Source organism: Mycteria americana, chromosome 22 (genome assembly GCF_035582795.1).
Source record: "Mycteria americana isolate JAX WOST 10 ecotype Jacksonville Zoo and Gardens chromosome 22, USCA_MyAme_1.0, whole genome shotgun sequence".
In the NCBI taxonomy this organism is placed as follows: Eukaryota; Metazoa; Chordata; class Aves; order Ciconiiformes; family Ciconiidae; genus Mycteria; species Mycteria americana.
Genome location: NC_134386.1, coordinates 272,197 through 296,161, shown reverse-complemented (window position 1 = coordinate 296,161; position 23,965 = coordinate 272,197). Strand labels below are relative to the sequence as shown.

At 43.1% G+C, this 23,965-nt stretch overlaps 1 protein-coding gene across 7 annotated transcripts in view; it reads right to left on the bottom strand.

Moving 5' to 3' along the window:
* The window catches only part of BRCA1 (BRCA1 DNA repair associated), a 59,830-nt gene that overhangs the window by 11,584 nt on the left and 24,281 nt on the right, over positions 1-23,965 (bottom strand). For 3 of the 7 annotated variants that reach the window (XM_075522914.1, XM_075522916.1, XM_075522915.1), the window contains exons 21-23: positions 22,747-22,820; positions 22,153-22,213; positions 19,846-21,066 (exon numbers count right to left, since the gene is read on the bottom strand). In XM_075522914.1, coding sequence (XP_075379029.1) covers positions 20,963-21,066; positions 22,153-22,213; positions 22,747-22,820 — 239 coding nt within the window. In that variant the 3' untranslated portion in view covers positions 19,846-20,962. Of the gene's footprint in view, positions 1-17,049; positions 17,143-18,398; positions 18,539-19,845; positions 21,067-22,152; positions 22,214-22,746; positions 22,821-23,965 lie in introns of those variants that run through there. The other 4 variants (XR_012778621.1, XR_012778619.1, XR_012778620.1 and 1 more) reach the window with 4 other exon arrangements.

Below are 23,965 nucleotides of genomic sequence, written 5' to 3'. Positions count from 1 at the left end.
GTAAGCTCTGGGCAGAAGGATGCAGGAGCTACCCTGAAACAAACATTAAAGCCATGCAAACATGAAAAAGGTCACTGCAATTTCAGTTCCTCTGTCCCTTTTTTCTCTGTGAGCTTCTCTCCCTTCCCATTTTCATGGTTTTGATTTTCTCAGACTCTCCCCTCTTTACGCTTCTCTCTCCCTCTTTTCTCACACTTCTCTAATCTGCTGGAATGGGGTAAACTGTTCCACAGATGTAGCTACTTCTACAGTTAAGCTGGACACTGAGTGAGAGATGGGCCTGTTTGTCCTTGGGAAAAAAAAACTTTGTAATGAGCAGCTCTTGGGATGCACACGCTCTCTCATTTCCCACAAGAGCCCATAGTCCTGAGGGTTTGAGAAAGTGGAAGAAGAGGTGGTTGAATCATTTGAATTTGGGAAAAAAACGCACCTCTCCAAGCCACAGAAGCAAAATGACAAAGAGAAAACTCTGCAGATGGAAGGAAATACACAGCAGTAAGGAGCAGCGGGGACAAAGAAGTGAGACCCGCTCCCAGAGCTGACTTACCAGGAAAAGATCAAAACCACATAGAATCATAGAATCATTTAGGTTGGAAAAGACCTTTAAGATCATCGAGTCCAACCGTAAACCTAACACTGCCAAGACCACCACTACACCATGTCCCTAAGCACCACATCTCCACAGCTTTTAAATACCCCCAGGGATGGCGACTCCACCACTTCCCTGGGCAGCCTGTTCCAATGCTTGACAACCCTTTCGGTGAAGTAAAATTTCCTAATATCCAGTCTAAACCTCCCCTGGCACAACTTGAGGCCATTTCCTCTTGTCCTATCACTTGTTACCTGGGAGAAGAGACCGACCCCTACCTCTCTACAGCCTCCTTTCAGGCAGTTGTAGAGAGCGATGAGGTCTCCCCTCAGCCTCCTTTTCTCCAGGCTGAACAACCCCAGGTCCCTCAGCCGCTCCCCGTCAGCCTTGTGCTCCAGACCCTTCCCCAGCTCCGTTGCCCTTCTCTGGACACGCTCCAGCCCCTCAATGTCTCTCTTGGAGCGAGGGGCCCAAAGCTGAACACAGCATTCGAGGTGCAGCCTCACCAGTGCCGAGTACAGGGGCACGATCACTGCCCTAGTCCTGCTGGCCACACTATTTTTGATACAAGCCAGGATGCCATTGGCTTTCTTGGCCCCCTGGGCACACTGCTGGCTCATATTCAGCCGGCTGTCAACCAACACCCCCAGGTCCTTTTCTGCCTGGCAGCTTTCCAGCCACTCTTCCCCACGCCTGTAGCGTTGCATGGGGTTGCTGTGGCCCAAGTGCAGGACCTTGCACTTGGCCTTGTTAAACCTCACACAATTGACCTCGGCCCATCGATCCAGCCTGTCCAGGTCCCTCTGCAGAGCCTTCCTCCCCTCCAGCAGATCAACACTCCCGCACAACTTGGTGTCACCTGCAAACTTACTGAGGGTCCACTCGATCCCCTCGTCCAGATCGTTGATATACATCTCCCATTGATATACATCTCAATATATTCAAGCATACTTTGTAAAAATGCAGTTCTGCTCTCCAAATCTGCAAGGACTGATATGCCTCACAATAGAAACTTAATTTGAGGACCAAACTGTGAATATGCAAAGCTCCTTTTTTCCCTTACATTTTAAGACATACTAGATGAATCACAAATGCAAACATTAAGAGTTTACAAAAAAATATGGGTTTGCAATTGCAGCTATTAATTTTTATTTATTCTCTCGGGTTTTTACCCCTTTTATGCTTTTGTTGTCATAAGACGCGAAGAAATCAGATACTTGTGCTTGCAGTTTTTGTAAGCACTTCGGCTGAGTGTCAATCTGATTATTTAGTGCTGTGCCTGCATCAGAAATTAGCACATAAACATGCAATCTGTTGTATTTCAAAAAGGAAAAAAGAAAAGTAGTAGATATGATACATATATGGAAAAATGTCTGTACATTTTCATAAGCTGCCTTTGGAACTGAACCAAGCAATTAATACTAGGCAGTTTCCATTAGCTCTTAGATTTGATGGTTGCTAGCAATGTTTATTTAATATCTACTGGAAAAAAGTTATCACATTTTGAGGTGACTTTGCATGATCTATTCTGTTTAGTAAATATTTGCCTTAAACACATTTAACAAGAGTCTTTTCCAAGATGATCAATCTGTGTTTAGACTTGCTGATGGAGACAAACTTGAAAGTGATCCCAGCACAGATCACAAGTATAAGAGAAACCCCAGAGACCCCAGCAGAAGAGACCCCAGGGAGACAAGAGCCAACCACGCACCAGGTCACCAGTGCGGGCAGAGAAGACACCCACACTACAGCACTGCCGGTGCTCTCTGGGCACGCCGTCCTGCTCTCGCCACACGCACCGGTAAGCACCGCCGGAGCCTGGGGCAGGCTGCAGGGGCAGAGCTGCTCCCTGTGGGAACACTTGGCGAGATTTAACTCTGCCTGAGGTCCTGATCTTCTGACTTAATTCAAACAGTCAGGGCACCAAACAACTAACAAGCCATTCTCTTTTCCCTCCAAGAAAATACGTCTCCATTGTCCCACATTTACAGGCAGGAATGAAATGTCGTTCCCAAACTGGAAATACTTCTTACTTTTGCCCAGATTTTTTGGATGAGATCCAAGCAAAACATTAATGGCACGGGTACCATTCTCTCACAGGGTTTCCATCTCCATCCAAAGACAAATAGACCTAAGTCACATTCCACAGAGTGGCAGTGCTGCAAACCTTTGTACCCAGCATGCACATTCAGTCTTCCTCACACAAGCGGAAAGCAGCCGACGCATGACATTTCCTCCTTGTCAGTCTCCCAGTTTATATTTCATTGGCATTTCTCAACATACTCCAAGCAAATTATTCAACAAGCTAGATACCTGTGGAGCGAGGCCATATGAAACACCTCTCTAGCCAGTGGACCATCAATAACATCCCATGTGGATCGATGAATATTTTGCATTAGTGTCAGTCAGCCTGTGATGAGGAATGGAAGGGGAGCAAGGATATTGAAATTATTTTCTGAAGTGGTATGTGACAGAGCATTGCTGAATGGCTGTCTCCTTGCTCAACTCACTCACCATGGCACAGGAATGCAAAGACAGTATCGCATGGCAAGGCTTGGTCTCTGCCTACTTTGGCAGCAGCTATTAGGTTAATCCTATACCTTCTCAGTCCATAGGTTGTTTGTGCTTTAATAAATAGCTTATTCGTGCTCACTGAGTCAGCATCTTCTTTACAATAGTACCAGGAGTGAGTCTCCTGACAGCCCCACCATGACACTGCCTGAACTGAGCATCCCAAGGAGCCTGTTCCTGCCCATTCCCACAGTTTCCTGGGGATAAACTCGGTGCAGCTCTGTTATCGAAAGCTCAGGAATCACAGAATGAAACAGTTGGGTGTCATCACTGAACCTGTGAGCCTTGGAAAACAAAACGAACCTAGTCCGTCTTTCACTGCAGGCACTGCTATGAGTTATTAGCGACGAAAGGACTTTCTAGCAGCCCACAAGTCCGTTACCAGAAACCCAGAGTTTCAGCCTTCTCAGAGAGAAGCCTGTGCCAGACTTCTTAATAACCGTGACCTTGCATGTCTGACCTCCACTGCTTCAGCTTTGATTTGGGTTACTGGAATGCTATCATGTCCTAGAAAGTGCAGAAATTAACAGGTTAAAAATTGCTCACAAAACAATGAAATATTGTCAGGAAAATAAGTTTGTCAAAGGTACTAGAAATTCTAAGCAAACCTCAAAATACTTGACCTGAGTTCTGGTTTTATTTTGTTTTCCCTTGGGAATGAAAAAAAATAGCGTTGTGTCATGCCTAGTGTCACTTGGCACTAAAATCACAGTATTTCTTAATAATTTCAGCAATATACACCTAAAAACTACTTTGAACCTCTGAAAAAATCCTCATGACAAAATTTTGTAATGACACTTCAGCAAAATTCATCTCAGGAAACACCAACAGTGTAATATCCTGTGCTGAAGCATATTTTTCTCATTTTACTAAATCTTGTTTCGAGAGTCCAAAGGGTCAGGGAAAAAACTTACTACATCATTTCCTCCAGATATTTTGATTTGAAATCCTAATAAGTTACTCGTCCTGGCCTCGGTTTAACACATTAATGTATTAGCTGCCACTGTTTCTATTTAACAAGGAGATGACAAGAATGAGAAACGGAAAACCTGAAGACTTCATTCTTACATATGCTAATTCCTGCTCACACTGCTCTGACATAAAACCACATCTATAGCCCACCTGAGCCTTTGTTATTCTGCAGGAGAGCTGCAATATAAATGTAATTCAGACCCTATTTGAATACATCCAGTCTACCTTTGCTGCTGTTGCAGAAGTGTGCCATCTTCGTTTTCATGTATTGAAAAGGAGGTAACTACATTTTGGAGATAGCTGTGTAGAGACGTTACCTGCTGCAGCGAGATGATGTTGTAATGCAGAGCAAGCGCGAGCTGATCAGCAGAGCACAAAGTACCCTTTCTGCATTGCAAGGCGTGCTTCTGGAAACATGTTATCGATTCAGAGGTGAATATTTATTATTGTTGATTAGCACAGCAAAGTATATGCAGTAGTGGTCAAACAGCAAAAATCACAGACTGAGGACTCAGAATTATTTCCCTGTGATTTGTTTGCTCTATCTCTTTAGTTCATAACAGAACAGCCTTTTTAGCAGTTTCCAAGTGTAATAAACATCGATAGCGTGCCTTGGTTGAAATGCAAGAAAATATAACTGAAGGCAGGCCTCCCTCTGCATCCCACTCATATGGGCTCCCTGAAAAGCTTTAATTATAGATTTGACCTTGGTCTTCATCTGAAGAAGGAATAGAAGTATGAGATGCTGTGTAGCTGCTGTCAGTAGTGGTTTAACTCATTAAATGTCTACATGAGGAACCTTCTTCAGTTCCTGGTGTTGCCAAGTGGGCTTTAAGGAAATGAAAATCCTAGGTCTTTGTAATGAGCCTCATAGCCAGTTCGGTGATAATTAATGAACATATCTGACATAATTAAGCCCGTATGTACTCCTCTGCATCACTAGTCAGCATTAACTATAAGGCTGGCATAAAGAATAGCACTGGAGCATTTGAGGGAGGAGCTGCTGGAACAAGGAGAGAGCGGAGCGCTGCAGAATTCCCATGAACTGGAAAACACCTAGCACTTTCTGCTGATAAATAGGCAGCTTCCTCCCGAATGTATCCAAATCACTGAATTTATTCACAGGTGTCAGCGGCCCCTGCTGCTGACCATTGCAAAACCATTAATTTATCCTTACAAACCACCCTAAAGGTCAGGAAATACCATTTTCCATGGCTTACAAGTGGGAATGGAAGCACATAAGGATGCATTCAGGGTCAAGAGAAGAATTGGCATAAGAATTAGAAACAAAACTCTGATTTTTTTTTCCCCCACAATTGAAGAAAAGCGCTCCCCCCTGCAAGGGTAAAACCAGTTTCAGCATGAGATAAACACTCAGGAACTTGCCTGAAACCTTTGGAAAGTTTCCAGAGATAACAGTGAAGAGTGGTACAACAACCTGAATTGCATCCCAAAGAACCGTGCTGTTCACAAGACTAATCTCATTTTACTCACAGCTTGTATGATCCACCTGAGTACACCTGGTACATTCAGCAGTACCATGCAAGTCTTTAGTCTGCATGTAGCAGCCTATTTGAAATCCCTAGGAATAAGTAGGGCTAGTGCCTTTTCTTGTGCCTGTTATGCTCACCGGCAGCAGAGATGTTTCTTGACTGTGTAGACGCACCTGCGTGTCTGCCCTCAGTAAGTAGAGAGCGCAGTCTCAAAGTGTTGCCTGTAATTCATTAAACCAAGAGATCTGGTATTGGATCTGACAATCAGGAATAACATGCTGATTGTTTTTATACAGTAGCTTGGAAATGAGCTAAATCAAGGCGAATTCTGACACAGATTACGTGATCCCTGAGGTAATTACTGAGTATACTGAACAGAGTAGTGTTTACCTACGTATTAATGTGTCTACCCATATATTTATCTGTGAGATTATCAGACACTCTCACGCTGCCCTCTGCTTCCTCTGGGTTTGTGCCTGACAGTTAATGTTTGCTCATTATGCAGCTTCTCAAGCTGGGCTTTTACCTTTCCACCCAGCCTACCTAGGACTTAATTCTGGGGTTAAGGTCTCCAATTAGCCAGCAGTAATTTGACATTTACATTCAAAATGCCAAATTCTCTTTCAGAAAGAAACTGTTTCTATTCCATTCTAGCAGTAGGAAAGCTCTGCAGGCAAAGATGGGCATTGCTGAGGTTCCCACTCTTACAATTCATTTCATGGGCTCTTTGAGCGCTGGGGCGGTTTTCACTGCCTTTATCCCTGACAGCCAGTGCATTCTACTCGTGGAAAAGGACAAGTACAGAGATACCAAGCCAGCTGCCATCCACAGGAATGCTGGGGCTGTTGCCTTAGCTTTGCTGCAGTAAGACGATTCTGCAAACTTCACTGAAAGTCAGGGTTTCCAGCAGCTGTCGTGGTTTCAGTACTCCTGTTGTGCTGCCTTTTTGCCCCTCAGTTATTTGTCTCTCCTGTAGATGTTGTCAGAATGAGACCCATTCCCTGGAAACCCCTGTCGTTTCAGTAATAAATAAGCAAAGCTTATCAGTGATGGACTTTCTACTGATTACTTTTCCAAAATTATCCGGATAATGATCAGTCAGCCCTCTTAAGACGGAAAAAGTAGATTGTGTTGAATGGGCTTGAATCCTTCTCTGCTAAGGTGTTTGTTTGTTTTTCCCCCACTGAAAAGGTGTTTTCAGTTTGGAGCTAGAACTGCAAAATAGTTAATTATCCCTGAGCAACAGAGGGAGCTGGAGAGAAGAATCTAGCTAGTCAATAGGTAACACCAACTTGTGGAAACAGGTGCCACCCTGGTTGGGTGAGCGTAGGGAATGAAGGGCAGTTTCATATTTAGTTTTGTAACATTTACTCTTGGTTGCCCTGAAAAATCCCAATGGAATATGTAAAAAACAAACTTTCCTATACATGTAGATTTCTGAATGGCTTGGGTTTTCCTCCTCCTACCTAATGAAGTCCAGTCCCTCTAAGAGATGGAAAACATCAAACCTACTGGTCCCAGCGACTCCTTCCATTCACAAGGCCACCTGACAATTTGGATCCAGTCAGATCTCACGTGCTGAGTGGGAATACACCACTGAGCGGAAGACTCCCTCTTTTAACTTCAATTTACATTCCTCTCACATCACACATTTGCAGTATGGATGCTGCTTCTCTCCCACTTTGGGATCCCATGTACCAGGCGCTACTGGATGACAGATCCGCATGCTGCTGTCAGCCTCTGCTGGTGCCCAGCTTCCCACAGCGAGGGGGATCCAGCGCCCCCCCCCCCCCCCCCGCTTCAATCCCATCCCTCGGGCTCTTCTCTGGACTGCTGTATCTTTCTTCACCTGTCAAAACTGGGGTCACTTTTGCAGCTCCAAATGAGTCTAACTTCAGGATAGAATCAAGTCTGACAGGCAGATATATGGAAAATGCCATATGGAATATCACTAGGTTTATTACACAGTTATAAATTGTACAATGTTGAGTGCAGACTTGCCAGGTATCAGAACAGAGGGTGTGGGGAATCAGATGCCAAAGTTCCAAAACATACTACCTCCCACCGCAGTCAAAGGCAAAAAGTCACCTCATTGTCAGGCTACTGGGAACAATCCTGCATTGACAGATGGCTAAACTGGCAGATACAAGAGGTCTTTAATGTCTGATTTCTATAACTCTAAGACAGATGCCAAGGCAAGGATTCCAGGGTCTTAGGAAGAGGCAAGAGCTTCCTCTAGCCAATCCTAACAGCATGGCTGTAGAATTAAAACATGTTTCCTGACATTAAGGAACTGGTATCCTTATGAGTCCTTTGCCCTGTCCCTTTGCTGGTTCAGCACTTCTCCCTCCCTGCCCCACCCCCCCAGCTCCAATTTCTGTGCCGGAACCTAGGTCCTCTGGAGCAGCCTCTTGGGAGTCTGTTTTCCTTTCTCATGGCCTTGGCTATGCAAACTCAATGACAATGCCGTACTCAGGCTGACACCAGGCACCAAGCATCATTACACACTTTTAGTACAGGCCATTGCAACAGGGCTGGTAGACGACATCTGGTACTGAGGTAATCAAATTCTGCCTTCGAGTTTAGACACACTGATCTGGTCCCCTGAGATCTTCTACGGACACCCTCTAATAGCAATCTTTTTCTCATGAAAAGCCCTTTGATCCTAGCACACAGCTTCATAGATTGGAAGGAGATAAGGGAAGGAACAAGTCTGTGTTTCTTGAGTCTCAGCAATATTTGGAGCATTATCTGAACTCTCAGGTCCTGTGTGGTTTTTGTGCACTCCCTGGGTGTGGTTTACCTGCTTCACTCATGTATCATGTGGCCCAAGGATCACTTGGCATTTGCGAGCTCTTTACAGCAATCTTGGCATCTCGCCAAAAGGCCAAGGGCAGTGAAGCAACCTGGAGCGATCCCCACATTTTGGCACGCTGGAGTACAGACTCATTTCCAGGAGGAATTTGACATGAGTCCAGGCTGACTTTGTAAGTACACAGACTGTCACTTTTTTGATTTTTTTTTTTTTTGAAACATACATTACTGTAAGGTTGTTACTCAGACAACTGTACTAGGCTGCACATACCCTTTAGATGATCCTATCCCTACCTCAGCAACGTTCTCCATCTATTACTGAATCAGATATTAAGCACAGGACTAGTTTCACCTATTTTGTGCTCAGAGGAAGACTGGGATGAGATCACCAGGAGAAAGCAGCCTATCAACAGATGCATGCAGACACAGGCTGGTGTAACACTGCAGCAGAGCGATTGGAAGTAAGACCGGAGCAGTGTTGGTATTGCAGGGTGGGGCTGCAATTTGTGCATGCGTATGGATGGGAAGAGATGAATGTAAGAATCCAGCATTGTTCTCGGCTCTGACCAGTACCATTAACCTTTCACAGTCACGGCAAATAGCTCATGTGAGAAAGAAATGCCTAGTTCAGAGTGTGGATCTGAGGCCAGGAGAAGCACAGAGAAGATACAGGGGTTCCTGGCAATAGCGCCGCTTGGTTTGTCAGCGAACAGCATCTGCCTCTGTCATAAAGTTCTTTCTTCTGTTTTACCAATACACCATTCCAATAAAGTGCTCAAACCCCCCATATCTAAGAATGACAGAGAACCACTGATCTGAAGTGAAAATCGAACTGCAAGGGAATCACTTGTGTTTTCCATGCGTTTACTCTGACCTCAGCTGATTTCTACAGCTGTAAATTAATCATATTTTTTCATTTAATCAATCACCCCATTGTAATTAATTGAAATGTATGTATGCAAAATGGCAAATGCTTCTCTCAGGAAGGGCCTTGAGGGAACGTGCTGTCAGCAGCAGTGCTCTGGAAAGCTTGTTCCATTTATATAAATGAATAGGTACAAATGCTGATGATTTCATGGCCTGAATATTAATGCAGATAATTAAACATGTTTATCCTGGCAGGTAACAGCATGCCAGGCCCTGGCCTGGGGAGGCTCCATAAACAGAACCTCCTCCCCGAGTCTCTTGCTATTGCCTGTGCTGCATGAATATATTCTTGGCCCTTGATTTATCTCCACAGAAAGGTGGGAAGGGGAGGCACAAAGGCAGTCAGATCAGAAAGTGATGTGCAAGACACAGATGAAATTTCCTCCTTCTTTTTGAGTCAGCTTGTTAATATCTGGGTAGTGGAACAAGCCTGGCATGTTGGTTTGAAATTGTAACTGAGACTGAAGAGTGGCTTCTGCTGCCTGGTAGTTACGGTCTTGCATGGATACGTTACGACTATTACCAGTAGGCTGGAGTAGGCTCTAACCCTCTCCAATACACCTCTGGGAGTCTTTCCAAGCAAAGTCTTGCCCAAGTGAAAGCAACAGGACTGGGCTTGAAGCACGCTGCCCAAAACAGACGCTGCCATAGCACCCTGCAGCAGTGCTCCCTGGATGAGAGAGGAGAAACGACACAGCCTCTGGCCTCAGGGTAATCATTAGCTTTAGTTTGGCAAGGGTCTGTATGTACCTGGGCCTCTGTCAATGCTGCAGGCTGTTGGACCAGGCTGTGTTGGTGCAGTTACCTTTTCCTTCAGGTCCACTTAGGCAGCTCTACACCATGTTGTGGTCTGCAACAGAGATGTCCCCAGCACTGCATCGGGCACATCCACCTCCGTTCCAACTTTGTCCCAGTTGCTCCCAGCAGTTAGCTCTAGGTCCAACTACTCTGTACATTGTTTTTTTAGAGTTATGAGCTTTATGATGAGTTTTGGATGTTTCAGGGAAAGGAAAACCTCTTTAAACTGTTGGCAAGCACCTGTCCCTTAGAAAAACCAGCTCTCATTTCACTCAGGAGCACAGTTCCCTCCCGTCACAAGCCCACTGAGCAGTTTCTACTTGGAGTCAAGGCCAAAAACTGTCCAGGACATGTTGTTGCAAGAGAAAGTTCACACATTGGCCAGTCATAGCACTGCAATGGTTCCAGTCGGTGGCTATCCTTTTCCAGCCTTCCACCTCCATTTACAGGATCAATTAGACCCAGTTCATGTAGAGATGTTGGTTTCCACAGATTTTATCTGATGGAGGTATGAGAAAATTACACTGTGCCTCTCTGTATGGTTACTCCCAGCACTGTGGCTTAGCCTTGGCTTTTTACAGCTGTTTTTGTTATAACCCTCCATAACTGTGGAGATTTAAAGAAATGCTCTGTAGGTCAGGTTTAAGTCCATGTCTTTACTTGTTTACCCATGTACACTTTCCCCGCATCTAGCCAGATTCTCAGCTGCTTGATTTTCATTTACAACAGCAGAAAGCATTGTACTTGCTATGGGACTGTGGCAGGGGAAACCGCAACCCCTGTAGTCTGGTTGCCAGAGTCAAAGTAAGATTAAGAAGGGGTCAGTGGTTTTTAGAAAACTGCATGGTGATCAGCAAAATAATGAGCTGCTACAGTAAAACAGAGAGTTTGCTGGGCAGAGCTCTGCCAGCAGTTCTTTGATTAGTATTGCCAGCACACACTTGCACAGATGCACGTCTGGTTGCTTGGCTAAGGGTAGAGACAATTCATCCTTCTTTCCCCCTCCTGTGGAACTCTCAAGAGGAGTATTAACTGCGGAACACACCACACAAACCTCTCTACAATTCACTGACCACACAAAAAATAGAATTAATTAATAATCATAATAATTAAAATTCATATTTCTGTGCTCAGCAGTTCTCAAGGAATGGCTACAGAACTCTATATGATACACTGAACAGACTAAAGTCTGCATCCTTTATAGGGACTCAGCACTGAGTTTTCTTCCTGGGACAAGGGAAAATAGGTTTCCTTCATCCGCTAATCTAGAGCAAAAGCCTGGTGAGGAAAAAAGGCATCCTAATAGGCTAATAGGATCGGGTGCACTAGACATAAGAACTTAGTTCCCCAGACCAGCATCAAGGCGGCAGGCCAGACCTGATGCTTTGAACAGAGGGACAAGAACACCATCAGGCTCTGGAGTTCCCTGTATGTCAAAGCCCTCCAGTCCAAGTAAAGGCTCTAGTTCCCTGCCATGTCAAATGATTACAATCACCAGGTGAGAAACAGGTTATAGAAAATTCTTTGAAGATGCCCCTTACACTCAGTTCTAGCCCCAGTGACAGTCTGTCAGTACCCAGTTGATGGTGAGGCTTTGGGCACCAACTCCTCTTCCTCTAAAGTATAAGCTTTTGATCTATGTTCGTCTAATCCTGAACAGACTTGAGGCATTTCTCTCACCAGTACTGATAATTTTCCCCAAGAGATTACATAAGAAATAGAGTCTCAGTGAATCAAAAAGTCCTCCAAGCCAGGACTGAGAAATGTGTGAGAGTGCAAGCAGAGGGGTAAACCTCCACACACCCCCTAAGAAAGTTTCTGGAGAGGTTCTTATGAATCGGAGAAAGTGAACAAAGGAATTAAGAGCTTGTGGGAAATGGTTGACCCAGCATCCCTGCAGGAGTAGTATAAATAGCTGCCCTGATTCACTGCATTCACATTGGATCAGTCTGCCCTTTGTCAAGTCTTGCCTGGTAAATGCTTGAAGAGTAGCTCAGCAGCAGCTCTGCCAGCTTCAGGAGAAGGCTCAATCTTACTTCAGATTGAAGGCTCAATCTTACTGCACAGATGTGCAGAACTTCCTGTTCTGCACATCTCCACCAAATGGGCTCCCATAGCCTGGCTTGGCTGGAAGAGCTAAGCCAGACCCTAATACAGGTAACGTTGTTGACCACCCTGCACTATGCAAAAGAGATAGCTCCAAGTAGCAAGCGTACAGTACGGTGTTGTGCACTAACACCAGCTTGAGCTGAAAGTGCTTTTATCTAGCTTACAAACTGCATTTCAGCAGGATTAATTAGCAGGACACAGCCACATGCTAATAGCTTTTCTAACTTTGGCTTGCCATTCAACTCAGGAGGATTTTCTGCTCAGTAAAACCTGGCAGCGTGACACATCCAATTTTCCAGCCTAACACAGACCCGCTACAGCATAGCCCTGACTGAAGCACTTTATCTGCTGTAAGTTCAGTACCACCCCTTCAAATCTTCAACAGGCTGCTAGAACAGAGCCCACAGATAAACCAGTCACAGCCTCCACCCAAATCCAGCTAGGGCAATCCTCCCCATCTTTAGGACAGGGCACTGATGTCCTGAGCCTCTGTTTGCAGATGTGTTGTCATCAGCTAGCTTGGAAACACCTGGCACATACATGTGAACACAGGTGACTGTGCTGTACACATCTGCAAGATGCATGCGTGGGAACTTTGGTAATGATGCAGCATTAGTATTTCTGGACATTTTGGTTCACAGGGAAGAGAATTTAGAGGTTGCTTGGGAGATGCCCAAACAGACACAGTCTCAGATTTCATTAGCTGATAAAGCCATAGCATCCAGGAATCTGTTTGCTGCATGGACTGTGACTAGACAGAAACAGAAAGGGCTGTAACAAGCACAAGTGTACTGGCTACATGCCCATCCTGTCTGATGGAAACATGAACCCTTGCATGGTAGGCATAATGAGCCAGAACAGCTAGTACTCCAGAGAGTCAGAAGAATTAGCTGTGCACCTGAACAATTTTTTTGATGAACAGTAGCACTGTTCAGCAGATATAGGGAAGCCAGCTCTCATGTTGTAGGGCACCATCCCCACAAGGAACTGTAAGGTAAGAACTGGTTCACTGTACAGCTTGGTCCAACTGAGCACAGTTTTTCTTTTGTGCTTTTCATCCAGAAACTGGGTACTGATCAGGGAAGGAGAAAAAAAAGAAACAAAACAGTCAGACCAAAGGTTTCTTTTCACAGAAAGAACTTGTCAAATCTTTGTACAACTAAGTGCTTCATTTCTAAGCCTGCAATAATCAGACTTGCAGCTCCAAAAAAAAAAAAAACAAAACCAAAAACCATCCCAGCAAGTTTCTCCTGCAACCTTTTGACTTCCAACAGCAACTTCACAGTACTGAAATTGTTCCTCTGCAGGTGGGCAGCATGTCACCTTAACATCAAAAGTCCATGTCAAGACAGATGCCTATCTGGAGTTGCATTCAGATCTCCTGCCTCTCTAAGGGCTAAGTGCCATGGTTATTTAGTAGGCCCTGCAGCAATGTAGAAGGGAGAGCCTGGCTACTGATTTGACCAGGTACATGAAGGTACAATTGCTTTGCATCCTGCTTTAGGGAAGAAGACTTTGTGTTCTGCTAAAAATCTGAACTTTACAGTAAATCATCTCCTGAAAGCTTTTTTTTCCTTTTTGAATTAGATGTTGCAGCAGCAGCACTCAACACATGAATAAGTCACAGCCTGCAGAATCTGCCCTCCCTCATGTGCCTGTGAAGATAAGTACCTGTTGCCTGCCAAATACTATCATTCCAGCAGTCTCAACATTAAAGGCTCAGGGCCTGATGAGCTGTGAATGTCTTTGCTCCACAGCAGAACAAGGAACTGCTTTGCAGAAGTGCTCTTTACATCAAAGAAACAAGCAAACAAGAATTGATGCTTTTCAAGTCTAAGCTAAGGCTTGTAAGCTGCTGGTAGGCACATCATGAAATAGCGCATCCTTTCAAATAGAGATGAACCTGCATAGATGAGTTCAGAGTCTAATGTGTGTATGACTTGAGAGCAACTGTACCACTCTCCCCTATTCTGTAACCTCCTGGTAATATGCTGGTCCAAGGCTAAAACTACCCGTCTCAGATCTTGGCTCTTTCATAGACTGCAAGGAATAAAAATTCATCTTCAGCCCTTGTCTTGCTGCTACCTGGCTGTTAGCTGCAACTGAAGATGGACTGTCTCCATGCCTTGGGCAAAAGGCAAAGCAAGAGACACTGTTATTCCTACTCAGGACAGGATGAAGAGATTAGTTCACGCACAAATGCTTGGAAGGACTGCCAGCACCAACTGCTGCTCAGCTTTCCTTAAGTGACTCAACTCAGACCATTGCTCCTGGAGAGGTTGTTGAGTATCAATCAGCCTTCTTTGTGTGTCGGCTGTTCTATCTATTGCAGTGGCCCTAGAACCAGATGGGCAGCACAAGTGACAATCCACACAGTTTCGCTTTGCTCCAGCAGCTTTTACAGGATACAGTCCCACTGCCACCACAGAAATCAAGATTTCTCGACCTTTGGAAAACGCATTGCTGTGCTTCATGGGTGAATTACTTGTTAAAGCAAAGACCTGATGTGCAGGCATTCTTATGTGGGTCCAACATGGTACCTTATGAACCCACCTGTGAACTGCAGAACAGCCTGACTGCCTCTGCCACCACAGAAGAACAGAGCCTGTACTCTACCCTGGCCTCCACACCTTCTGGCCTTAGCCTGCAGGTAGCCCCTGCACACATCCCCCCACCTTTCTGAAAGTGCTGCATTGATTCCATAAGCATGAGTCTTGAAATCCCTTCAGAAAAGCCCTTCTCACTTCTTTTCTGGGAAGGTTTCTGTTCTTACTGCCTTTTCAAGAAAAGCTATTGCCTGTACTCCAAACAATTAACATTACATCAAATTAATCTTCTTCAGCAGACTCCACTTTGATCCAAGCCAAACACTTAACATGCCTTTCTTCGCTGAAGATGTATGTAGTGCAACTTGCGCTAAAGAATCCCTGCACAAAACCTGGAGAGTCTGAACAGTCCTTCTGCAGTCTCAGGATCATAGTTAAGATTCTAAAGGAGAGCCAGTAAACACCCAGAACAATGTAGGGAGAGGAGGACGAAGCCCTTACCTTCACTGCTTAGCCTCAGCTCATATCATCTATCCTGTAAACCAGGTGAATTAATGGGTATTTCCTACCAAGATGGACCATTATAGATTATGCACAGGGTTTTTATTCATAATATCAGCAAAATAAAACTGACACCAGACCCAAGATGAAAACAATCCGGCAAATCACCAAGAATAATTATAGGAACGTTCTGAATATTTCTTTGATTTATCATTAACTCTAGTAATGAGTCAGACAAGTGTCCTAATTGCATCCATGAATAAGCTGTTCTCTTATAAATGGCTTCAGATCTGCAAGGAAATAACTCTTTGTGTATGGATCCAAATGCAGGGGGAGGATTTTAAAGAGTAAACTACTTCAGCAAAAAAGCTATACATGTAATCAATTGCTGCTCATCAGCAGTATTAGTAGGTCAGGTACCGAAATACATACAACTTTACAGAATTCAAAAGGAACACTATTTCAAATTTAAGGCACCCACAGAAAAGCCAGTCTAAGGCAGCAGAATAAAGGTGTTGCAAAAGATACCTTTATTGAACAAATCCCTACCATCCCAAGCCACAATCAAGCCCTTGTCAGTCTCCTTTTACAGGGAAGGAGCAGTTGGTTTGGCAAACAGACACTATCTAGGGCTGGAATGCCTCCAGCCTGTACACAGAAATGCTCCTGGTCTACCTAGGACCAGAAACAACTGATAAAGTAGGGGCAGTAATATCTAGCCTCAAGCAGAAGGGGAACAGGAGAGAAAAATCAATCATATCTGTAGAGAGTTTTGAGATCCACCATTTAATGTGATTGCTGTATGACTGACCCTTGTAATCTAGGAAGTGCCAGCACAACATGCTTGCCAGAGCCTACGGTCCTTTAGTCAGCTCATGTCAGTCTCAGTGTAGAAAAGGCTCAGGCACTCTCTATAAATCAGTGAAGTCTCATGAATCTTTGCTCTGCTGTTGGACTGTGTAGAGAAAGACCCAAGCCAGACAACGCTGCAGCCCCACTGGAATCAAACTTTCCCTCTGGAAGCCCTGTGGCACACTAACACACACACTCCCCAAATTCTGCCATCAGTCCCATAGGCAGGGAGCTACTGCTCCTTTGAGGGAAGGAGGTAGACAAGTTGGAGTTCCAATAAATTAAAGATGCACTTCTAAAGTCCCTTTCCAAACAATAATGACAAAGTGAAGTGGCAAGGCAGGGAGTGCAGGCTAAAGAGCTCCCCACCGCCACCTAAAACCCCAAGCAGGAAAGAACGGGGGAGATCTCTGTACAGCCCAATCAGACCAGAGCCTGCTGTGGGAATCCCAGCTGCTGTCTTCTCCTTCCTTTGCCTCCTACATATGTTAAATGGCTTTGCCACTTTAATATTCTTTTAAAGCAAACCTCAAAGAAGCTCCTTTACAACGCATAATGACTACACGGCTCTGCTAGTAAATATATTAAAAATCTCTACATTATAGCATGGAGAGCAAGCCCTCCATTACCTCCTTTTTGAGCAGGAGCTGCCATCCATAACCTATCAGGAATGTAAAGGGTGTTCCCCGGCAAACAGCCACCACCAACACCAATTACCCTACCTGTGTAATGACAAGTCTACAAATCAAGCTGCAGAGTCAGAGGTGGAAAGAGCAGTGTGCTGGCACCATCCTGCGTGTTCAGGTTGTAGTAAAAACTGACATAAACAAATCCAGCTGGAATTTCTAGCATGTGGACTCTTCCAGCATATCAGTCTTCAACATGCATGCCATGCAGGTGTTTCCAATATCACCAGGGGCAGCTGTGGTGGCCCCAGACTCTTGCATGTTAAAGAGTTCTGAGCAAGGAACTGGACCAAGGAGCGAAAAAGAGGAGTGACGATATGGTTCAGTCTCACCCCCTTACGGGGGAAGCGTCTGGTATAGCAAGGAGAAATGCATCGGGGCACTGCACAAATGTTTTAGATACAGATGTGCTGCACCATGTTCCAGGAGAAAGTCTGCTCTTTTGTTTTCTTAAGGACCAGAAACTCCCTTTGAGAAACAGAAGAATCCTATATCAAAATTCAATATTGCCAAATGCAAAGGGCTTTTAACTATTGAGTAATATTTTTACTTTGATGCTTCGTTACCCCCTACAGTCTAGAAACCTCTCCCCATTGCTTCAGTCTGCAGCCTCCACAATAGCTATGAAGCAAACAGCAATTACACATTTATTCCAACATTAATGTAACCTGAGTGGGCTCTGTCAATACATAACTCCATGCTGCCTAGCAGCAAAATGTAAAGGACAGTGTGAATTGGTAACAGGCTGCTTACTCTCTGCTGGCCTCCACATCAGCATGGCTGATAAGGATGCAAGACAAAGCTATACCTAATTAAAATACATGAATTTTAACCAGGAATTCATTCCCATATATTAGAAAATAAGCCCTGGACAGCTTCTGCCTCCCCATGGCTTGTTAACAGTTTCTCTGGTAAGATAAGGCAGCCTCACAGAAATACTTCAACTCATTTGTGCTGGTGAAGAGGCAGGAACAGAGCCTCAGAACACCTCTGCAGGGCCTGAGGCTTTGGGCTGTGCCTGATCTCAGATGCTATAGTAGACAAGAGCCAGGCTAAATGTTTTTGATGAGCAGCCTGCCTGGTGCTACAGCTGATTCCTACTCTACATAGCTGAAGGCTGTGTAAAGAAAAGAACAATAGAAACAATGCATGGCATAGCCAGGCGTCAGGCAAAATATATTATCCAGAATCAGATGCTAAGGATTCTCAGCAACACCTTAAGGGGAAAAAGGGACGGGCTGCAACAGTGCTAGTGCAGTGGCTGCGAGACAAAGCCAGCCTGTTACTGCCCCAGTGCAAGGTGAGCTCTCATTAGCACAGGATGTACTTTGTTCCAAAAAGTAATAAATTCCTCTCCTTTGCATTAGGATTAGTTAGCATTTAATAGCCTAGAGAAAAGGGGAAGGAAAAAAGTCAATTGCTCCCCACCCTCCCCATGTAGTTTTGAAAACTTCCGTACAGTAAAGCATTACTCCGATGCACGGGCTCCTACTGATTCAGAGGAAACACAGCCTGAACACGATGTCAATAAAGTACTGACCAGAAAGACTGGGTCAAAGCTTTGTGTCCAATAGATTCCTTCTGCAGCTGGGACCATGGGAGGGGGTATGTACACTGAACAACAGCAGAGCTCAGGTTTCTTGGAAGTTGACCCTTATGCACCTACATCAAGAAAAGCTCCTGTTAAGTTACAAAAGCAGAGCAGTTTTAATTATAAATATAGTACTTACCTGATGGCAAAGCCTCAGGCAAACCTACAGCAAGCACCAGCCTTTCCTTTGTTTCTTCCCTCACCCTAGTGAATAGCATTCAAGGCACATGCTGATTACTAGGACAGTTTGTACGCAGCCCCTTTAACTAGGTGTCTAGTTCTTTAATGATGTTCAATTCTGCTACTCCTTGCCCTCAAGTAATTACTGTAAAAGGCACAGCATGGCCTAGCCATGTCTCAAAAATGCATTCACCTCAGAGGCTTCCTACCCTGGGAAGTGTCACAAAGCAAGCTGCTCTTGCATGTGAGCAAACAGGGAGGAAATGCAGCTTGATCCTCATGTATAAAATGGCATTTCCAACCCATACGGTGGCTGTGAAGCTCCAAGTGCTGGGGCTTTATTACTGAAGATGGAAGTCAGACTAGAGAAGTCAATACAGATTCTGTTATGGAGGCCATATCAGCTCTCCTTAAACTGTCTCATCTGGAAGCATATCCTTCCTTTATCTAGGTAGCTGTTTATTCAAACCGTTTCACTTCACTCAAATCTTAAATGAGATGTAGATTACTATTGTAGTAAGTTCATAGCCTATACTTACTTTATGAGAAACAGTTTCCCCAGATCTAGTCTAGTCACCTCCGAGGAAGAAGGGCAATGTCACAGGTGTCATTCCTACAGACAATTATCTAGCTGGAGCTAGTACCTTACCTGCTAGAAAGGACAACCTTTGTGTCAAGATCTGAGGGACAATTTCACAGTGGCAGATGCAAAACAGTTTTCCTTGGTCTTTTACTCACATCTAACAGGCAGCATTTAGTCAACTCCCCCAGCTATCTTTTGAAATGTAGATTATTAAAAAACAAACCAACCAACCAACGTGGGCTCTAGAGATAAGAGGAGCACCAGTCTGAAGGCAAGGCTGTCTTGAACAGCCTCAATAGTTATGAAATATTGTCACATAGAAGAAAACAGTGATGTATGTCAATGGAGCAAATGCTTCCAGCACTTACACTACCAGTAGCAATGCCTAGTTAGACTACATTTGCCTCCACTTGGCAACTGCAAGACACTTGATAACACATTTGCTCCTCAGGCTGATGGAAATTACAATTCTGATTCCAGCTCTCAAATTCTAATTTACATTTTTGACCTCCTCCAGTAAGTCTCTACTCCCTTCCCCCATTCCAGGAGGCTGGACTTCAGGTATTTTTTTCATATATGCTTCAATGCAGAGACTGAGTGACTGAGTCACATAAGAAGAGCTAAACAATTAAGTAAAATACTTGCCAAAATAATTTTATTTCCTTTGAGCATTCCAATATTTATAAACACACTTTCTATAACTTTCCAAGACAACCTAGCAGCATCTGAATACCAAACAATTCTCTGAACTTAGCTACATTTTTTTAAACAACTTTATGAAAACAGGTTATCTTTCTGCTCTGAAAGTACAAAAAAAATTATTTATGAAGTTGAATTGCTTGGCAACAGAAAAAAGCAACATATTTTCTTCCATAGAAAGCAATTTATTTTCTTTGCAGTCTCATTTTGCAGGCAGGGACTATTAGAAGCAGATTCTCATAGGGCTTATTATAAGTCACTGGGATACTAAAGTGCATCTGTTTATTATCTCTTCATAGGTGCCACATACACTTCTCAGAAATAAGACTGACACAACACTGGTATAGGCTTGTGGTTTTAAGGACTGGTTTAAATTCAGAATCAAGTGTTGGCTTTTCAGGGGCTGCACCTATGGATGATTTTCCTGGTTACGGCAAGTTGGCACTTTTATATACAACAGGAGAGCTGTTTGTATAGTTTTCAACACAACTGTAATCCATAGTCTAAGACTAACCAGGCTGATGCATTAGTAATCACAAAATAATATTCCATTGTATTGGTATACACCCTTATTCAGGGTATGTATATATGCAAAATGAAAATATGGAGGTTACTCGGGAGTGCAAGTATGTTTTAATTCAAGTCCTGAGCCCAATATTACTCTTGCAAATGACTGTCTCCAAAATGTCCTCAAGTATATAAAAAGGAACTGGCTGCAATGGTAAATAATACATCACCATTTCTTTGAGGTGTTCAAATGTTCTAAATTTTCTAACTTTTAAAATTTGTTTTACATTAATTTTAAGGGACCATTTTGAAATTAGAAATGTTAATCTTTAAAGAACAGTGGATAATTCCATCTTTATATGGCAATGTTGTTTAAGTAACTTTATTGTTAATAAAAATGTAGTTATTTTACTCTGATCAAGAACACTACATGCACATAATCTCTGTGTAAGTGACTTAAAAATTCTCAGTCCTTAAAATAATTACCAAAGTATCAGCACTGATGAGAATTTCTGAGCAGTGGAAAAAGAACTGCAGATCACCCTTAGGACACAAGGTAAGCATCGAACTCCTGGCACTCATAGCAAGCAACACTGTCTAATACCCACTCTCGAGTCACCATGGCAACATTGTTCTTTTGCTGGATTGCTGTAAGACAAAGACACAAACGATAAAACTATTATCAATGAGTCAAAGCAAGCTTAAGGTGAGCTTACTGATGTCTTTCAGATTAAGCTATTTGCTTTAATTTGACATTTTAAAGGCCTTGATAAGAAACAAGAGTCTAAAACCAGTGATGTGGCACTACTACACCTTTTAACAATGCAGGTAATATCGCTGCTCCAAAAAGAATAGCTGTTTGGCAAATGGTCAGGCAGGAAGTTTTGAACGTCATAGAATAAACACTAAAAGCAAAGAGTGCAGTCCTTGTTAACTTTTAATTTAGGATCTCGGCGACAGAGCCTCAGTTCCTGTCTGCTCAGGCATACCGAGTATGTGACAAGCAATGAGTCTCATTAAGAGAGAAGCAACAGAAAATTACTGCAGTGCTCCCAGACTGTTCTTCACTGTTTCAGGATCTTTTTCTTTATTTTCTCATTTTCCCAGTGCCATGGAAACAGCTGTTTTTACATCATCCTCCTGCTCCATTTTTTGTTGAACTCCTCTGTAGCCTAACTAGCTCCCATTCATCCCATAAATCCCACTATCTCATTTAAAAGTAAGTTAGTCTGGAACACTTGCACTTTCAAAGTCTCATGGTTTCTCTGGAGCATTTTGATTAAGGGGAGAAAAAAAAAAAAAAAAAAAAAAAAAGGCAAAGCTGTATCAGTTAATGCTTTGTAGCTAGATATTCTTTCCAGACCAAGAGAATCTTGTCCCATCTGAGGGTTTCTCCTAGATCTTACTAGTCCTCCAAGGGCATGCTTCCCCACCTTTTAGAAACTATCTCCAATCAGAAAAGTTTCCATAAAGCTGATGATATGCAGGACAACTGAGCCAAGAATAGGATTTGCCTGCCAGACTACCCTTTAAGACTCTATTGCTGATTCTTGAGATAATATACCTTGTCCTTTCAGATTTTTCTTCCAAGACATACCTCCATCTCCAGATGCAATAGGATTTTACTTAAATTCCTCTACAAACCTCTCTGATATTTAACTATTAAAAGGACTGAGGCGATAAAGACATTCAGTGTGTACCATAAAAACAGTCCATGACAGCACGGTTTTTTACCTCTATAATCTGTGTTTTCCATCCACGCATCTGGCTGCACAACCACGACAGAAGTAGAATTCTAGGATTTCAAGATAAGAAAATAAAAATGCTACTGTTATCTGTCTGTCATTAAATTACTCTCACACCTATCTGCAGAGAGCGATAACTGGGCTAACTCTGCTTCAGTACATCACTTCAGAGAGGACTTTAAGAAGTGGTAGTAGAGAGAGAAAGACATTAGTTCCTAAGATTTTTCTGTGATTTCTCTCCAGGAATGCTGTGACTAAGTTAAGGCACTAAAGGCCTTTTGCACTGGAAAGTGAGGCTCAGTGCTGATTTCAACAGAGACTAGCTATCTGGCCTACATAGAGTACTCCAATCAGTTTTCCACTAAAAGTTAGCCTGTCTTCTAATACAGAGCGGCCAAAGCCTAGAACACAAGAACTGGTGCCATGCAGTTTGGCATCATTACTGAGCAGACAGTTCTCTCTAACATACCTGGATGCATCAGTCTTTGACAAGCCCATGAAGGCCATGTAATCTTTCAACAGTTGTGTATTATGTAACTATAGACCGTTCACTATGTTAAGTGTAACATTCATTAACACTTACTGTTTTGTGTGTGAACAGATGAAGTTGCTTCACTACAGAGGCACCACAAAGCTCCACCATCCATTCTAGATGTTCTGAAGAAATCAGATAAGCAGTCTATTACTTCAATGTTTTATATCACGTTGAAACTGATACTATTCCCTAAGCCCTCATGTGTTTGTTCCAAGATATAAACTATGATCATTTGAAAGAAATGTAAGCCTTAGTAGAGAATAAGTCCTTTCACTTTCTAGCCTGCTGAGGAACATCAACTCACCTTCTTCCCTCACCCTCTAATCAGGACTAAACAAAACAAAAACCCTGAAAAAGCAAAACACCACATGCCCAAAACTTAAGAGAAAGTCACTAACAATTTATTTCCTCTTATCATAAGGATGTAAGACATGAAATTAAAATTAAAAATCAGAAGTTAGAACTGTGATTATCGCTCATTAACAAAAGTGGCCAAAGTATTTAATTTCCACCAATTTGTTGAATTGATAGTGAAGAAGATAAATAAGTCTCTCAAGTATAAGAGCCATAATTGATGATCACTGCAGCAGGTGAAATCACTGCATCCTCTGTAGTAATTATTGTAAATGTCAAGAGATATGAGGATATTTCACCCAGTCAAAAATAAAGTTATATTGGACAAATTGGAAAGTATCTGCTGAATAAGCCGCAAAAATGGGAAGAGAGGTACACATATTTTAAGTAGAAAAATTCTAGCTTAAATTTTCAAAACATCTACAATACGTTATTCAATTTTAAACTAACAAAAAGAAACTATCCTCCCCAGCTTTTTCTTTATATACAAAGTCCTGGCTTTGTTGTGTGTTTCACTTCTAACATCTGCTGCTAGAGAGAGAAGATTACACTGAGGATATGTCAACTGCTAGAAAAACAATACTTAGGAACTATTTACTAAGAGAGAAGGAAAAAAATGCTCAAATACAAGTGTTCAATAGCATCTAAAACAATTACCAGACAGCATGATATTAATGCTTTTCCTTCATTGCTAGAGAATCAGAGATAAACTAGATAAAAAGCCTGTTTTGAATTGCCAGAATTGGCAATTCAATTGAATTCACAGCAAAATTGCCAGAGCAGTTCTCTGAGGACATCCAAATAGAAGAGAACAGCGTTTCCATTCTATCTGGAGATAGAAGCGGATAAAGTTCTTTACCTATACTATACCTCATATAGGTACTCTGAAAGTTTCAGAGTAAAAGAGGTACAA